General features: G+C 36.6%; 1 protein-coding gene across 4 annotated transcripts in view; it reads right to left on the reverse strand.

Annotated features, from left to right (window-relative positions):
- Positions 1 to 5,077: 5,077 nt before the first annotated feature.
- LOC126808031 (signal transducer and activator of transcription 1-alpha/beta) overlaps positions 5,078 to 14,883 on the reverse strand; it is a 37,302-nt gene continuing 27,496 nt past the window's right edge. For 3 of the 4 annotated variants that reach the window (XM_050533045.2, XM_050533052.2, XM_050533034.2), the window contains 6 exons: positions 14,555 to 14,652; positions 13,925 to 14,085; positions 11,752 to 11,949; positions 10,595 to 10,655; positions 10,220 to 10,376; positions 5,078 to 9,644 (listed from right to left, as the gene is read on the reverse strand). In XM_050533045.2, coding sequence (XP_050389002.1) covers positions 8,811 to 9,644; positions 10,220 to 10,376; positions 10,595 to 10,655; positions 11,752 to 11,949; positions 13,925 to 14,085; positions 14,555 to 14,652 — 1,509 coding nt within the window. In that variant the 3' untranslated portion in view covers positions 5,078 to 8,810. The remainder of the gene's footprint in view (positions 9,645 to 10,219; positions 10,377 to 10,594; positions 10,656 to 11,751; positions 11,950 to 13,924; positions 14,086 to 14,554; positions 14,653 to 14,883) is intronic. The other variant, XM_056100074.1, reaches the window with a different exon arrangement.

The following is a 14,883-nucleotide window of genomic DNA, read 5'->3' on the forward strand; positions in this document are numbered from 1 at the left end:
AGAATAATCAAGACTTAGTCTCGATTGTCAAATACCGTTGCTACAATAATAAACAATCTATGCTACTTCTTCAAACACCGATAATCCAAATGAAATTTTTAATATAATCAAATTCGGTTTTTGAACTATTATAGCAAGAACGGTCAGCTCTTTATTTAAATCTTACATAATGCATCAATGACACTTTCAACCAGATGCAATTTATTGGTCAATTAACATATTTTTGAGTGTAAAGGTTGCAGTAGAAGTTTCTAAGAGTGGTCTGGAGATAAATGAAGATTCCATATGTAAGATGCACGGGGATCACGGTGGCTAAGTGGGTAAGACGCTGGCTCGCTAGCCTGGAGGTCAGGTGTTCGATACCTGAATTGGCCGAGAAAATTCATCGAGATTTCCTGGCGTGGTTCCCCCTTGTCAGTGATGCAGAACAGAGGGCCTGATAAGGACAGCTGTCTAATTGTTCGGACAGGACAAAAAAACGAGGTCTTGTGTACACTGATGTCCCGTGTATACATTGGCGTGCACGTAAAAGATCCCTTGACAGTTGGAATTCGATATAAGAGTAGGCCGTAGTGTCGCGTCCGGGCAAATTTTCCCTCATAGCACACTGTATGGCGTATGCCCGTCTTCATTAGCCCAGTTCGGAGCAGAACAGTAAAATGTTAAACCTCATTTCATTTCATTTTGAAAGATGCACCTTTTTTATGACAGCAGCAAATACCTGAATTGAATCAACCATGATCAACAGTCTCGTCAGAATTTAACACTTGACACACACCCAATATCAGAAACTAAGATCTACGGTAATTGATATCTTTCACAAGATTAGATCTTGAAATAGCATCCATTTGACCATAGGCGTAGGGGCTCGATGACAGTTAGGGGGGCAGAACCCGAAATGCCCGAAAAAATTTCGGGTTTACAGACAGCAGCGACCTTGTATACCCCCCCCCCCCCCAAAGACGATTTTTGGAATATTTGACGGCTGCAAACACGTTTTCCTGCTATTGCAGCCGTTGAACAAAGCAACTTCAAAGTGGTCTAATATAGCCTAATTAAGGTGGCTGACTCGGAATTCCAATCAATCGTTTACAGTCCTCGAAGACGGGACCGTTAGGAGTAAATTTTGAAAATTTAACTGCCGCAAACGCGTTTTCCCGATATTTCAGCCAGTGAACAAAGCAACTTCAAGCGGTCTAATATAGCCTAATTAAGGTGGCTGACTCGGAATTCCAATCAATCGTTTACAGTCCTCGAAGACGGGACCGTTAGGAGAAAATTTTGAAAATTTAACTGTCGCAAACGCGTTTTCCTGCTATTTCAGCCGGTGAACAAAGCAACTTCAAAGTGGTCGAATATATATTATAGCCTTATTAAGGTGGCTGACTCGAATTCCAATCAATCGTTTACAGTCAACGAAGACGGGACCGTTGGGAGAAAATTTTGAAAATGTAACTGCCGCAAACGCGTTTTCCTGTTATTCCAGTCTGTGAATACAGCAACTTCAATTTGGTCCAACATAGCCTACCTGGCTGACCCGAATTCCAAACAACCAATCAATCGTCGCGCGGTATATGGAGGCCTCACCCCCCCACGAGAAAAATTTGAAAATTTAATCACCGTAAATGCGTTTTCTGCTATTCTAGCCCGTGTAAGCAACTCCAAAAGTATCCAATGGTTTTGTAACTGAAATCCCACTCTGAATTCTAACCATCCAATCAGACTGTTGCATCTGCATTCACAAATAATAATCGATGCCTGAAAAATGTCGCACAAAGTAGAGTGGCTCCAGACAAAATGTTTTAATCCATAGTCAATTCAGTAAAAATTCGTGATATTCAATTACAAGAAAAGTAAAATTAGTGTTTTATTAGGGCTCGATGACAGTTGGGGAAGCAAAACTAGAAATGCCCGAAAAATTTCGGATTTATAGACAGCGGCGCCGGTTTTCTTTGAGAGGCGAATGACCCGCCAAGAAAATTTTGGAATATTTGACGGTCGCAAACGCGTTTTACTGCTAGTTTCCTCTGCCGCTTTCCGGACCGATGCCCGTTTTTCGGGCAATACCGTTTTTTCGGGCATACCTATCATAAGAGAGCTTCGGGCATATTTTCGGGCAGTGGACAAGAAAAAGACGAGAAAATACTTTTCGGGCAGTGTGGATCTCATAGAAATAAGTTAGTTATATTTTTTCTCTAAACGTTAATAGAAAAAAAAGGTCGTCGAATTTTTCATTGCCCGAAAATACGCCTATGCATTTGACAACTATTATAATAATAATGTATATTTATATAGCGCCAATTCCATCCAAAATTACATGCTCAAGGCGCAGTCATGACACTCTGTACACTGTACACTATTTACACTAGTAGCTTGATCACTCATATTCTAGATTAAATAAATGAGTTTTCAATTGTGTCTTAAACAATTCGAGAAAACTTGACGTTTTAATGCTGTGTGGTAGGGAATTCCATACGATTGGTGCATAACATCTAAAAGATTTATAACCAAAGGATTGCAATTTGAATTTCGGTATATGTAAAAGGCTCTGTTCTTGGGAACGAAGATTTCTTACTGGTTCATAAACTTGCAAAAGTTCAGTCAGATATTCTGGGCTGGATCCATTTAAGCATTTAAACACAAGACACAAGATTTTGAACGTAATTCTGGAATGTACTGGCAACCAGTGAAGTTCCTTCAGAATAGGTGTTATATGAGAGCGTCTTGATGTTTTACTTATTATTCTCGCGGCGGTGTTTTGAACAGCTTGTAATTTTGACATTAATAATTGGTTCAGACCACTTAAAACACCATTACAATAGTCTAACCTAGAGAACACTAGAGATCGAACGAGAGTATGGGCTGTTTCATTTGTCAGAAGATGCCGGATATTTCCAATGGCGCGTAGATGGAAGTAACATACTTTGCAAATGTAGTTGATATGTGTTTCCATTGATAGGGCTGAATCGAGCATTACTCCTAAGTTTTTAACATTGGTCAGCGCCTGAATGTCCGAATCGGCAATCGTTAAAGTAGTAGAGTCTAGGTTTGATAAATTTTTATTTGTTCCCACAAATAAAACCTCCGTCTTGTCATCATTTAACTTTAGCATATTAGATGTCATCCATGACTTGATCTGTGTAGTGCAAGCTGAGGTCCGTTGGTAGAAATCAACATAACAATCTGCCTAAAAAGTACCAATAATCTGGGTGTCGTCGGCATAAGAGTGATGATTAAAACCATGATTACTAATTATATCAGACAGTTGGTTGGTGTAAAGGACGAAAAGTACCGGACCTAATACAGATCCTTGTGGAACTCCACAGGCTAGAGATGTTCTCTCTGATAAGTCGGTACCAATGAGAACAGACTGGCTGCGGTTTTGAAGATATGACTTGAACAGACTTGGAAAACATTCAACAAGGAATTTGCAGCAAGATGTTCATTTAGACGAATATTGACAGCTTTTTCAATAATCTTTGACAGGAACGGCAAGTTTGAGACAGGACGATAATTTTTCATGATGTTTTTATCCAGGTTGTCTTTCTTTAGGAGTGGAAGGACAATAGCCGATTTAAAACAGTCAGGAAATGTACCAGTTGTTAAACTGTTGTTGATTAATTGAGTGAAGAATGGGAGAAGTTGATCAATAAGTTGAAGGACAAGGTGTGTTGGGATTGGATCTGATAAACATGTAGGTTTTGATGCCATGATGATGTTTTTGATTTCCTCTTTACTAAAGGGTTTGAAACTGCATAATTTATGTCCGCCAAATAAAGTTGTTTGGGTATTTTCAGAATCTGTAGATGAATTTAGTCCACTGCGAATCTTCTCGATTTTGTTGATAAAGAAATCATTGAACGAGTCAGCTAGACTTTTGTTATTGTCTGAACTTGGAAGTTTTAGATCTGGTTTTTTTACCAAGAAGGGATTTCAAAAATCTATGGACTTTACCAGGATCGTTGTTGCAGTTTTGAATATATGTTCGACAATACTTTTGCTTAGATTTACTAATGATCTTTAGATGGTCACTTTTAGCTTTACAGTAGATCTGGCGGTGGATTTCTGAATGGGTCTTCCTAAATTTACGCGCAGCTCGATGACGTAAGTATTTTTGATTGTTTGACTTCATTATTGTACCAGGGAGCGCTGTTCCGTACAGTCACAGTTTTGTTTGTTGCTGGGTCATGTTTGTCAAGTAATGCAGAAAGAGTATTATTATACAGATTAACTTGAGCATTGACATCACTCATTGGATCCAAAAGTAATTTTGAATTTGAAATATCAACTCGAAATGTACTCCAGTCAATGGCTTTAATGTTTCTGCAAATAATTTCCTTTTTAAGGTTTTGAGGTCTAGACAATTTTAATATTGCTGTAATGTAATAATGGTCAGAAATTTGTCTATTTTCTACATGTACTTCCTTGACAAGGTCAGAGTCATTTGGCGCGACTACCCAATCAAGAGTATTACCAGATTTATGAGTTGGTTCCATAACATGCTGATTATAACCTTTACAGTCAATGAGGGACACATATCTTTTGACATCCGACTTTATTGTGTTATTTATCTGTATGTTAAAATCACCAAGAATTATGGTATTCGGTTTTGAGTATGAGGACAACAAAATTGCAAATTCCTGGTAAAAATCAGACGATGAAAGTTTATTCTTTGCCGATGGGGGCGGCCTATAAATGCAAACTACTATAAAACACTTGCTAGAAGCTGTAACTCTTAAAGGTAGCTGTTCAAACGTTTTAGCTTCAAACTTGTTTGAGAGAACTTCAACAATAATAGAACGTCTGTAAATTAACTGCGATTCCTCCACCAGTGGTGTGGGATCTTGCAAGGTGCACAAATGAATGGGACGGGGGTGTCATGGCTGTTATATGGTGTTCATCGCCATTGGGTTTAAGCCAAGATTCAGTGATGACTAGCATATCTGGATCATCTTCAGTGATGAGGTCAAAAATTTCAGTTGTTTTATTTCGACATGATTGCGTATTCCATAGCCCTAATGTAAAAGAGTCTGCCAATTTATGTGTGATGGAAATGGACGTTTCTAATTTGCTAGTACACATTTGAATATTTATTTATTACTTGTATATCAGTATCACTATATCAATGTTCTACTGTCATTAGTCCCGCTCATTAAATACATGCATGCAATGGCAAATTCTTCAAGTGATCTGAACAAATATGTATTACACACATTAGATGTAAACGAAACTGACATCTGATTTTAATCAGATTATACTCATAATATAACAACCAGCGGATGCCAGGCAGGATACGCCCACATTTGCCCACATTTGCCCACATTTTCGAGAGATGGATAGAGAACAAGCTAAAGAGAAAGTGATTTTTCCTACAATCAAGGGTCATAATTCAGGAAATTACAATTCGATATGTGCAGATATCGAAAGGAACTGAGATCTTTGGGTTATAAACTTACATTTCAAGTTTCAACAAAATCGGATTAAAATTGTGACCTCTATAGGGTCCACAACCTTGATATACCATATTTTTACGCTATTTGATAACGAACGGCGGCCATTTTGTCTGTCAATTTTGGGCCGATTTTCACGAAATTTGAACTCAGCTGTTTTTAGGGTGTAACGGTGATATAATAATACGTTGTTTTAAATCGGATAAAAATTATGACCTCTATAGGGTTCCACAAGCTAAAAACGTGATTTTTTTGTACAATCTGGGGTCATAATTCAGGAAGTTACGGTGCGATATGCGCGAATATCGAAAGGAACCGAGATCTTTGGGTTATCAACTTACATTTCAAGTTTCAACAAAATCGGATAAAAATTGTGACCTCTATAGTGTCCACAAGCTAAAAACGTGATTTTTTGTACAAACAGGGGCCATAATCCATGAAGTTTCGATCCAATACATGCCAATATCGAAAGCAGCCAAGATCTTTTGGAGATAAACCTATATTTCAAGTTTCGTCAAAATCGGATAAGAATTGTGACCTGTAGAGTGTCCACAAACAAATTGTGGACGGACGGACGTCCGGACGGACAGGGGCGACGACAATATACGTCCACATGAAAATGTGGGCGTATAAAAATTGTGACCTCTATAGGGTCCACAACCTTGATATACCATATTTTTACGCTATTTGAGAAAGAACGGCGGCCATTTTGTCTGTCAATTTTGGCTCGATTTTCACGAAATTCGAACTCGGTCATCCGTAGGGTGTAACGGTGATATAATAATACGTTTTTTTAAATCAGATAAAAATTATGACCTATAGGGTCCACAAGCTAAAAACGTGATTTTTCATACAATATGGGGCCATAATTCAGGAAGTTGCGGTCCGATATCCGCGAATATCTTTGGGTTATAAACTTACATTTCAAGTTTCAACAAAATCGGATAAAAATTGTGACCTCTATAGGGTCCACAAGCTAAAAACGTGATTTTTCGTACAAACAGGGGCCATAATCCATGAAGTTTCGATCCGATACATGCCAATATCGAAAGCTACCGAGATCTTTTGGAGATAAACCTATATTTCAAGTTTCGTCAAAATCGGATAAGAATTGTGACCTGTAGAGTGTCCACAAACAATTGTGGACGGATGGACTGACGTCCGGACGGACAGGGGCGACCACAATATACGTCCATATGAAAATGTGGGCGTATAATAATAAAATAATAATTCCATTTAAATTCTCTTCACTCTTGTCTTGTAATATTCAATTTTATTTTCCACTTTTTAGAGCAATTATAAATTTTATTCTTTCTTTTAATCACATAACCCTTTGACAAAAGTAAACAAAAGCAAAAAGTGATTTCAAAACCAATTGTATTGTCTGTAATTAAAATCTTAATCACAATATAATTGATTACTTTTTATATTAAATGCCTCAAAACAAGATATACCGGGACACTACCAGTATATGTAATACCATAAAACAATGCATAAATGAAAGTCACAAAATTCAAAAATTAATATGCTTTAATTCAAACATTTTAATTCCATCACATATGAAGATCCAATGATAGTCTGAAGTCTGAACCAGTGATGGGATTTCAAAAAATTTCATGTCGGACATTTTTTCCCGAAAATAAAGGGGCATAACTCTTACCGTAATTTAAGCAGACGTTTTCAAAACACAATTAAGAATCATGTGTCAACAAAATATATTCAAATTCATATGTAAAAAAAAAATAGGTGCACCTCGTTATATTTCATGTTTAAAACCCGTACGGTATTCAAATTTATGTCAATAATATTCCTACAAAATTACATGACATCGTATGATCGTAATACTATAGAATTGGCAGCGTGCCGACTGCTGCCGATCTGTTTCAAACTCTCCCAAAATTACCGTATTTTTCGGGTCATACGTCGGTACATTTTTCAGCAAAGTCCGACATTCGTCTGATACTCCGTTTCGATTTATATACGGAAGGTAAAAAAATGACATCCCGAAATTTATTTGGCCGTAAACCGTAGTTAACGACGCCCTAATGAGCGAGTGTAACCAACTTCTAAATAATTGCATTCGACTGTAGCACGCGCTATCGTCTAAAACAATCAACTACTTACGTCATTCCAGCACGTATACATCTCTTAATTTCACGTGTCTCACGAGATTTGTACTTTCATTTTAATTACTGAACTCTATAAGCGCCATGTGTGTGAAATATCTTTAATTAACTTCGGCTTCCACCGAAAATATATCACAGACAAGTTATCGGATACAATGTATGTTGATTTGAGGTGTTATATACTATCAGGATATGTGACATATATGACTAATTTCTACGTGTTATTGTCCGACACAAAGGAGATTAAAACGTGAGACAATGGTCAATGGAGAAATCACGGGTTAATCAGATTATGTTTCTAATCACTCTTATTGGATTGATATATCGTCCGACAAAGGAGAAGCAATGACTTCTGTTCAGGATTGATTTGATGAATTGTCCGATAAAGAATTAGTTCAGCCAATCAAGGCAGAATAATCAAGGTAGGTGTGTAAGACGATATAACACGATAAATAGTCGATCACTTAATTACCTAATCAATCCAGCCTATTATCAACGATAATCGGGTTGCACGGTAGTTATACACTCAGTACACTATATTAATTTTGGAATTTGAATATTATTCAGCATGTCTTCATGTCCGATTGGGCATATTCCCGGGCGGACAATTTTGGGCGTTTCGAAAAAAGATTCGGACAAGTCCGGAATATACGGGTAAAATCCCATCACTGGTCTGAACAATATTCAAAACGGTAGTTAAATCCACTACCAAGCTTATATTTGATTAATCTATTGTGAATGACGGGACCACATCAAAATGATTCATGAAACAACTGCACTTAAAACCCGTTTTTTGTAGTGTAAACGGGTCAAATGTAAGCGTGCCACGCCTGGTACGGTGCCAATCTGGCCCACTGAAGTGAGGTACCAGGACCAGCTCGCTTTAAATTTTCTTAGCGTAAACACTAACAGGTCTGAGCACGGATTACTGCGCATGCGCCAAATGAACCTTGACCTTTTTTCCCCGAAAACTTTGACAGCGCTGTCATCAGTTCTGTCAAAATGGCTGCTCAAACTAAATCAACCATCATAATTTTTTTCATCTGGGTAATTTGTATGGGACTGAAATTAACTTTTCTGTGAAGAGTTTTACATTTAGAGTGGTTGGCACGGTTCTGAGACCGGTTATTTTAGAGTAATGTAATTGGGTCAATTTCTTGAAATTTATCGTGGCCTGGTACTGTGCCCAGAACGGCACGCTTATCGCGACCAAGTGTAAACAAGGCTTTAGATTCTAAAATGGGGGTAACAATTGTGCATCATCAGCTAAAGAATCGGTAAAATTATAATTTGGGTCCATCACTGGATCAAAATTTTGAGAAGGTGACACTGCAGTGGATATGGAGAAATTATAATTCTGACTTGCAGTGGAAACATTAAAATTCTGAGGAGGTGACATTACAGTGGGGGGATTATAATTCTGAGTAGGTGATGTTACAGTGGGGGGATTATAAGTCTGATCCTGTGACATTACAGTGGGTGAATTATAATTCTCTGTAGGTGACATAGTGGGTGAATTGTAATTCTGACCCGGTGACATTACAATACCTGAATTGTAATTCTGAGAAGTGGGTGAATTATAATTCTGACTTGGTGACATTGTAGCAGGTGAGTTATATTTTTGACCATGTACCATTGTAGCAGGTGAGTTATATTTTTGACCATGTACCATTGTAGCAGGTGAGTTATAAATCTGACCTGGTGACATTACAGTTGACGAGTTACTATTCTGAATAGTTGTCATGATGGGAGTGGAAACTGGATAATCCTGGGGGGATGTTGGATCATGGAGGTTGTAACTATGTGACAGCACACTTAAATCTTCATATGTCAGATCAGCACTGCTGAGATTGGATGAATCAGTTGATAATCCAAAAAATGTTTGTGATATGGTAGTTGGGGAATTGTAGTGTCCATCGCCATCATCTCCACCGGAGACGAAGTCTTCAACCGTAGATGGAATGTTAGTAGAGTCAGGCCAACTACCAAATTTTTTCTTAATCAAATTATTGGCTGCATTTCTGTCAAATGGCACTGGAGTTTGGAAAGCTGGAATATTTTCTGTACTCTGAAACATAAACATAAATTTGGTTTTATTTTTGACAATTCAACACTTTTTCACGGCTGTACTAATCAATTAATTCAACAGATCTTGTCAGTCTCAAAAACAAGTACTGATTAATGCACAACACTGTGTATCAATTTAAAGTCTAGTAACTTTAGCCCCTAAAGCGTCAACAAGATTTTTCAAAGTGATCAAGGGCCATAACTCGGACAGTAATTATCAACAATTGTTGCAAATAAAAAGACGTCTTTGTGAACTTAAACACTGTGTATAAATTTAAAGTCAATTGGATATTAACTTTGGCCCCTAGAGCATCTATAAGCAATTGTGAACACCGCACAGCCAGGGGTGACAGCAATATAGACAACATTTCAATGTGGGCGTATAAAAAGTATTTTGAAAGAAAGGACAATATCTCCATCACTAAATCACTTAACAACTTCATGCAGCTTACTTATCTACAAAAATTGTGAACTGCATATTTTAATTTAACACTGAAATGAATGGACAGATAGATGTGGGTGACATTATACCCAATTTTTTTAGTCAAAGTAGAAAAATACAGCTAAAAGACTCACATAAACATTACACAATGTTACAGAAGACTGGCTTGCATCACTTTGCATATCTACATCTATGGAAGAATCTGTCATATCTGATATTCTTCTTGGTACTTTTCTTTTTCTTACTTCTTCATCACTGCTATCATCTCCATCATCACCAATTGAAACATTTCTTTAAAAACATAAACAGAATGTAAAAGTGACGGGCATAACCATAAGTACATTCTGGTAGTAAAGAGCAGAAACGATAACCTACACCCTTCACCTGTTCAAATAGAACATCCTTTAGTCTATAAACAATTACCAAAAACATTCCCAAAAATCTCACAGCTCCTGACTTTAATTCAGATCTTTTCCCTCTCAGAATAAAATATTTCAAAATATACTCACCTAAGAGTCTGAATAGTTTGCTGAATCCAATCTGGATAGTTTTGATCTTGTTCTTGTTGTTCTGAAATGAAGTAAAACATCAACATTTATACTTACATGTAGGCTATTTCAAAATGATTTGGATAAAATTGTCCATGTCACTGGATTTTTTATGTGAATATATTTTGAGGGATGGTAATTTGTCTTTTTTTAAAAATTGAGATATAACCAATTTTGTGTTTGATTGCTGAGCAAAACAAAATTCAAACTAAAGTTAGTGAACACAGAAATAGTACGAGTATCGGCTCCTTTAAAGAATGAATGTAAATATATCTACCGTCTAATTTATGTGATAAAAGTAATTCATTAATTGCTTATGCCATAACAATCACTGAATAAAGTTTCTTTCTAACGAGTTTCAAAAGCAAAGGCAATAACTCAAATTATGGTAGGGTTAAATCTTTTACTGATGCGATTGTGACATCAAGAATAAACCAGCGGCTGCCAGGCAGGATATGCCCACATTTTCGAGAGATGGATAGAGAACAAGCTAAAAAGAAAGTGATTTTTCCTTCAATCAAGGGCCATAATTCAGGAAATTACAATTGATATGCGCAAATATCGAAAGGAACCGAGATCTTTGTGTTATAAACTTATATTTCAAGTTTCAACAAAATCGGATAAAAATTGTGTCCTCTACAGTGTTCACAAGCTAAGAAGTGATTTTTCGTACAATCAGGGGCCATAATCCATGAAGTTACAGTCCGGTAACAACCCCGGTAAGCGAGCTACCGACCCAGGTAACAAATTCGCAAACCCCACCGGGGTTTCGGAATAGTATAAATAAAAACGCCCAACACGTGAGTTCCATCAGTCTGAAGAGTTCAATACGAACGAAACTAGTCACTGACATTCGGGATAACCAGGTCTTCATAGCCACCTTATCTCTTATATTTTCTCTCCATTTAGTTTACAAGGTTTTCAAAACAAGGACAATAACTTCATAAATAATCGCTAACATGTGCCTATTTTCAATAGGGTTCTTTCTTACGCTGATACATTTATTGATACTGGACCAGTGGAGAATAAGGCATACGTGACAAGAAGATACAACTAGATTTTAATGTCAGCATTTGGCGTGGTTGTCAAGGAAAGTAATATATAGATTAAAATCTTACTAGAAGTATTACTGGTGTATGTTTTCTTGATTTCTGGCATGGTTACATTTTTCTCATATACTTTCTTTAACAAAGTTTCTCTTTTCTTTGTATTTTCTCCTGTTATACCTGACAGGATGTCTTTGAAGGAATATTTGGAAAAATAATTAACCACAGTCAAAGGTCGTGTGAAGGTCACCAAATGTTTTGAATCAACCGCTTAAAAAAAACAAAAACAAGCCAACAGTGAGGCTGATGTCGCCTGCCGAAATCCCAAAATAAATAGATGACACATATTAATTAATTGTACATTTAACTTTTTAAAAAGTATCCAGTAATCAAACTGATTATCTCTACTTAGATAAAGCAGAAAATATTCACGATCAAACTGAGTCAAGGTTTTTGAAGTACTGTAGGCCTACCTGGTAGTGAAACTATACGCCAAGTTTCATCACTCTCCATAAGTTAGAATAAAAGTGATCTTGTCCCAAAATGTGGATGAATGAAATTGCTTAGCTTTAGCTCAATATGTTAATCATCAATTCAGACTAATCAACATCTGCACCAACTTTAAATATTCTACCTCAATTAAAAGCAGAGTTGTTATGTTCCAAAGTCTTAACCAATCAAATAGCTTATCGCTCCTTAGCCTAAGCAGAAAATTTTCATCAAACTTGGTCAGAGCAGAACAGTAGGACGTTAAACCCCATTTCATTTCATTTCTTATCACTACATAGCCTAAGCAGAAAATTCTCATCACCGAACTTAGTCAATGTATTTATATAACGAGTCTATACTCTTCATCACTCTCATCTAATTAGAACCAAAGTTATCATGTTCCAAAGTTAATCCAAACCTTAACCAATCAAATTTCTTATCTCTGCTTAGCCTTATATGATTCTTCATCCAATAGTCCCTGACACCAATTTTGAACATTCTACCTCAATTAGAAGGAGAGTTTTTGTTTTCCAAAATCTCAACCAATCAGATCGAAGTCTCTACTTAGTCCAAGGAGAAAATGCTCATCATCGAACTTGTTCAAGGTATTGATATAATGAAACTATACACAAAGTTTCACCACTCTCACTTAATTTGAATCAAAATTATTGAGCAGAAAATGCTCATTATCGAACTTATTCAAGGTATTGATGTAATGCAACTATACTGACAAGTTTCATCACTCACGCTTTTAATTAGAACTAAAGTTATCATGTCCCAAAACAACAACCAATCAAATTCCTTATCCTTGCTTAGCCTAAGCTGAAAATGTTCATCTTCGAACTCCATCAAGGCATCCACCTAATAAACACCTACGTCAAGTGTCAACACTCTTCCTCAATTAGAAGAAGAGTTATTGTGTTCCAAAGTATCAACCAACCAAACTGCTTATCGCTCTGCTTACCCTGAGCAGAAAATGCTTTTTATCAAACTTATTCAAGGTATTGATGTAATGAAACTATACACCAAGTTAGCATGTCCTAATAGACCAAGAGCTAGTGACGAAAAAACACCAAATTAGCATGTCCTAATATAAAGCATCAACCAATCAAATTGCTTATCTCTTATTAGCCTGAGCAGAAAATGCTCATCTTCGAACTCCATCAGGGCAGTCACCTAATAAACACCTACACCAATTTGAACATTCTACCTCGATTAGAAGGAGAGTTATTGTGTCCCAAAAAATGTGACTGATAGATGGATGAGCCCATTTTAATAATTCCCTGCTGTCAGAGCCTGGTTCCTAGAAAATTACGTAAGAACAAGTCAAGAATGAATCAAAGCACATTGTGACTGGTAAATTGAAACTACGATGCTCTCTGACATCATAAAAACAATTTTGGTATACGAATTACGTCATAAATTGGTCGGCTGCATAGAGTTATAAATAGATCAATGACATTAACTTCCCAGCAAATGGTCAATTTAGATGCATTTGACATGTCCCCTATTCACATATAAAATGTGCCACAAGCTAAAAAACGCAAGCACATGCAAACAGACGGAATAATTGTGAGAGCGCCCAATCTTAAAGTAGCCCGTGTTTGTGTTGTTTACTGACTGGCAAATAAATAAAATGTTTTCAGGGTAGTATTGTACTAAATAGCTGGTTTATAGATGGACGGACAGAAGATTTATTACAGAAATCGTAGCAAAGCAATAGGATAGATAATGAAAGATATGTGCTTGTAATTACCTTTAACAAGAGTTATGGCTACAACAAGTGCACCAGTCAGATTCTTATTTTGACCATCCCCTTCAACAACAGTCTCCGAAAATCTTAGCAGAAAGGTTCCTGGAGATTCAGTACACAGAAGACTCTTGCACCGTTCTTTTGACACAAAGCCATGTATTATTCTGAAAATAGAAATTAAAATATTTAATACTAATTTATTAGTTAGATGATGTTTTACCAGGGTTTGAAACCATAACCACAACTCTAATCATGCTGTGGTTGTTTATCAAGCGGATGCTCAAAATGATCATCTTGTAAATCAAGTGGCATGGAGTACTGTATGCCTGTTCCGATTACATATCAGTTGTGAGTAGATTTAAGTATTATAGATTTCAGTATGAACTGGCAGCCACTCTATAGATAATATTATTTGTCTCTCTTAGTGGGTTGAATGACAAGATGCAAGCAGAATTTAGTTCTGTGCGTCTGTCCCAGGTGTATATGCTCCTGAGAATGTAAAATGTTTTGTACAAAACTTGTAAGGAAGCCATAAAATCATGGCAAACACAATGTCACTATGGTAGATGTTACTCTGTCTGGGAAGATGTTCTGATATATTGAATCAAATGGTATGTGTAATAAAAGTTTTACCCATTTAGCCATGGCAACTTCAAGTAATGTTCAATCAAGTTTAATATTGACTGGAGCCATTTCCAAAACGTGGGTTCATTACTATTTGGACTAGACTTCTGTAATGACAAAAAGTAAACATAAGAACAAGATTCTTTATTCTACTGATAAACACTATGTAATATGCAGTCTTCATCATTCCTACAAACAGTAGAATATATCTAAAGGATGTTGTTCCCCAAGAGGATTATTTTGTCTATGCCTATTACTTTGATTGGATGTAATTTTGCTTGTGTATAAATCAATCCTACTTTTCAAAACCATGTAGAATCAATGTTTATTTAAATACA

The sequence above is a fragment of the Patella vulgata genome, chromosome 1, assembly GCF_932274485.2.
Source record: "Patella vulgata chromosome 1, xgPatVulg1.2, whole genome shotgun sequence".
Taxonomy (NCBI): Eukaryota; Metazoa; Mollusca; class Gastropoda; family Patellidae; genus Patella; species Patella vulgata.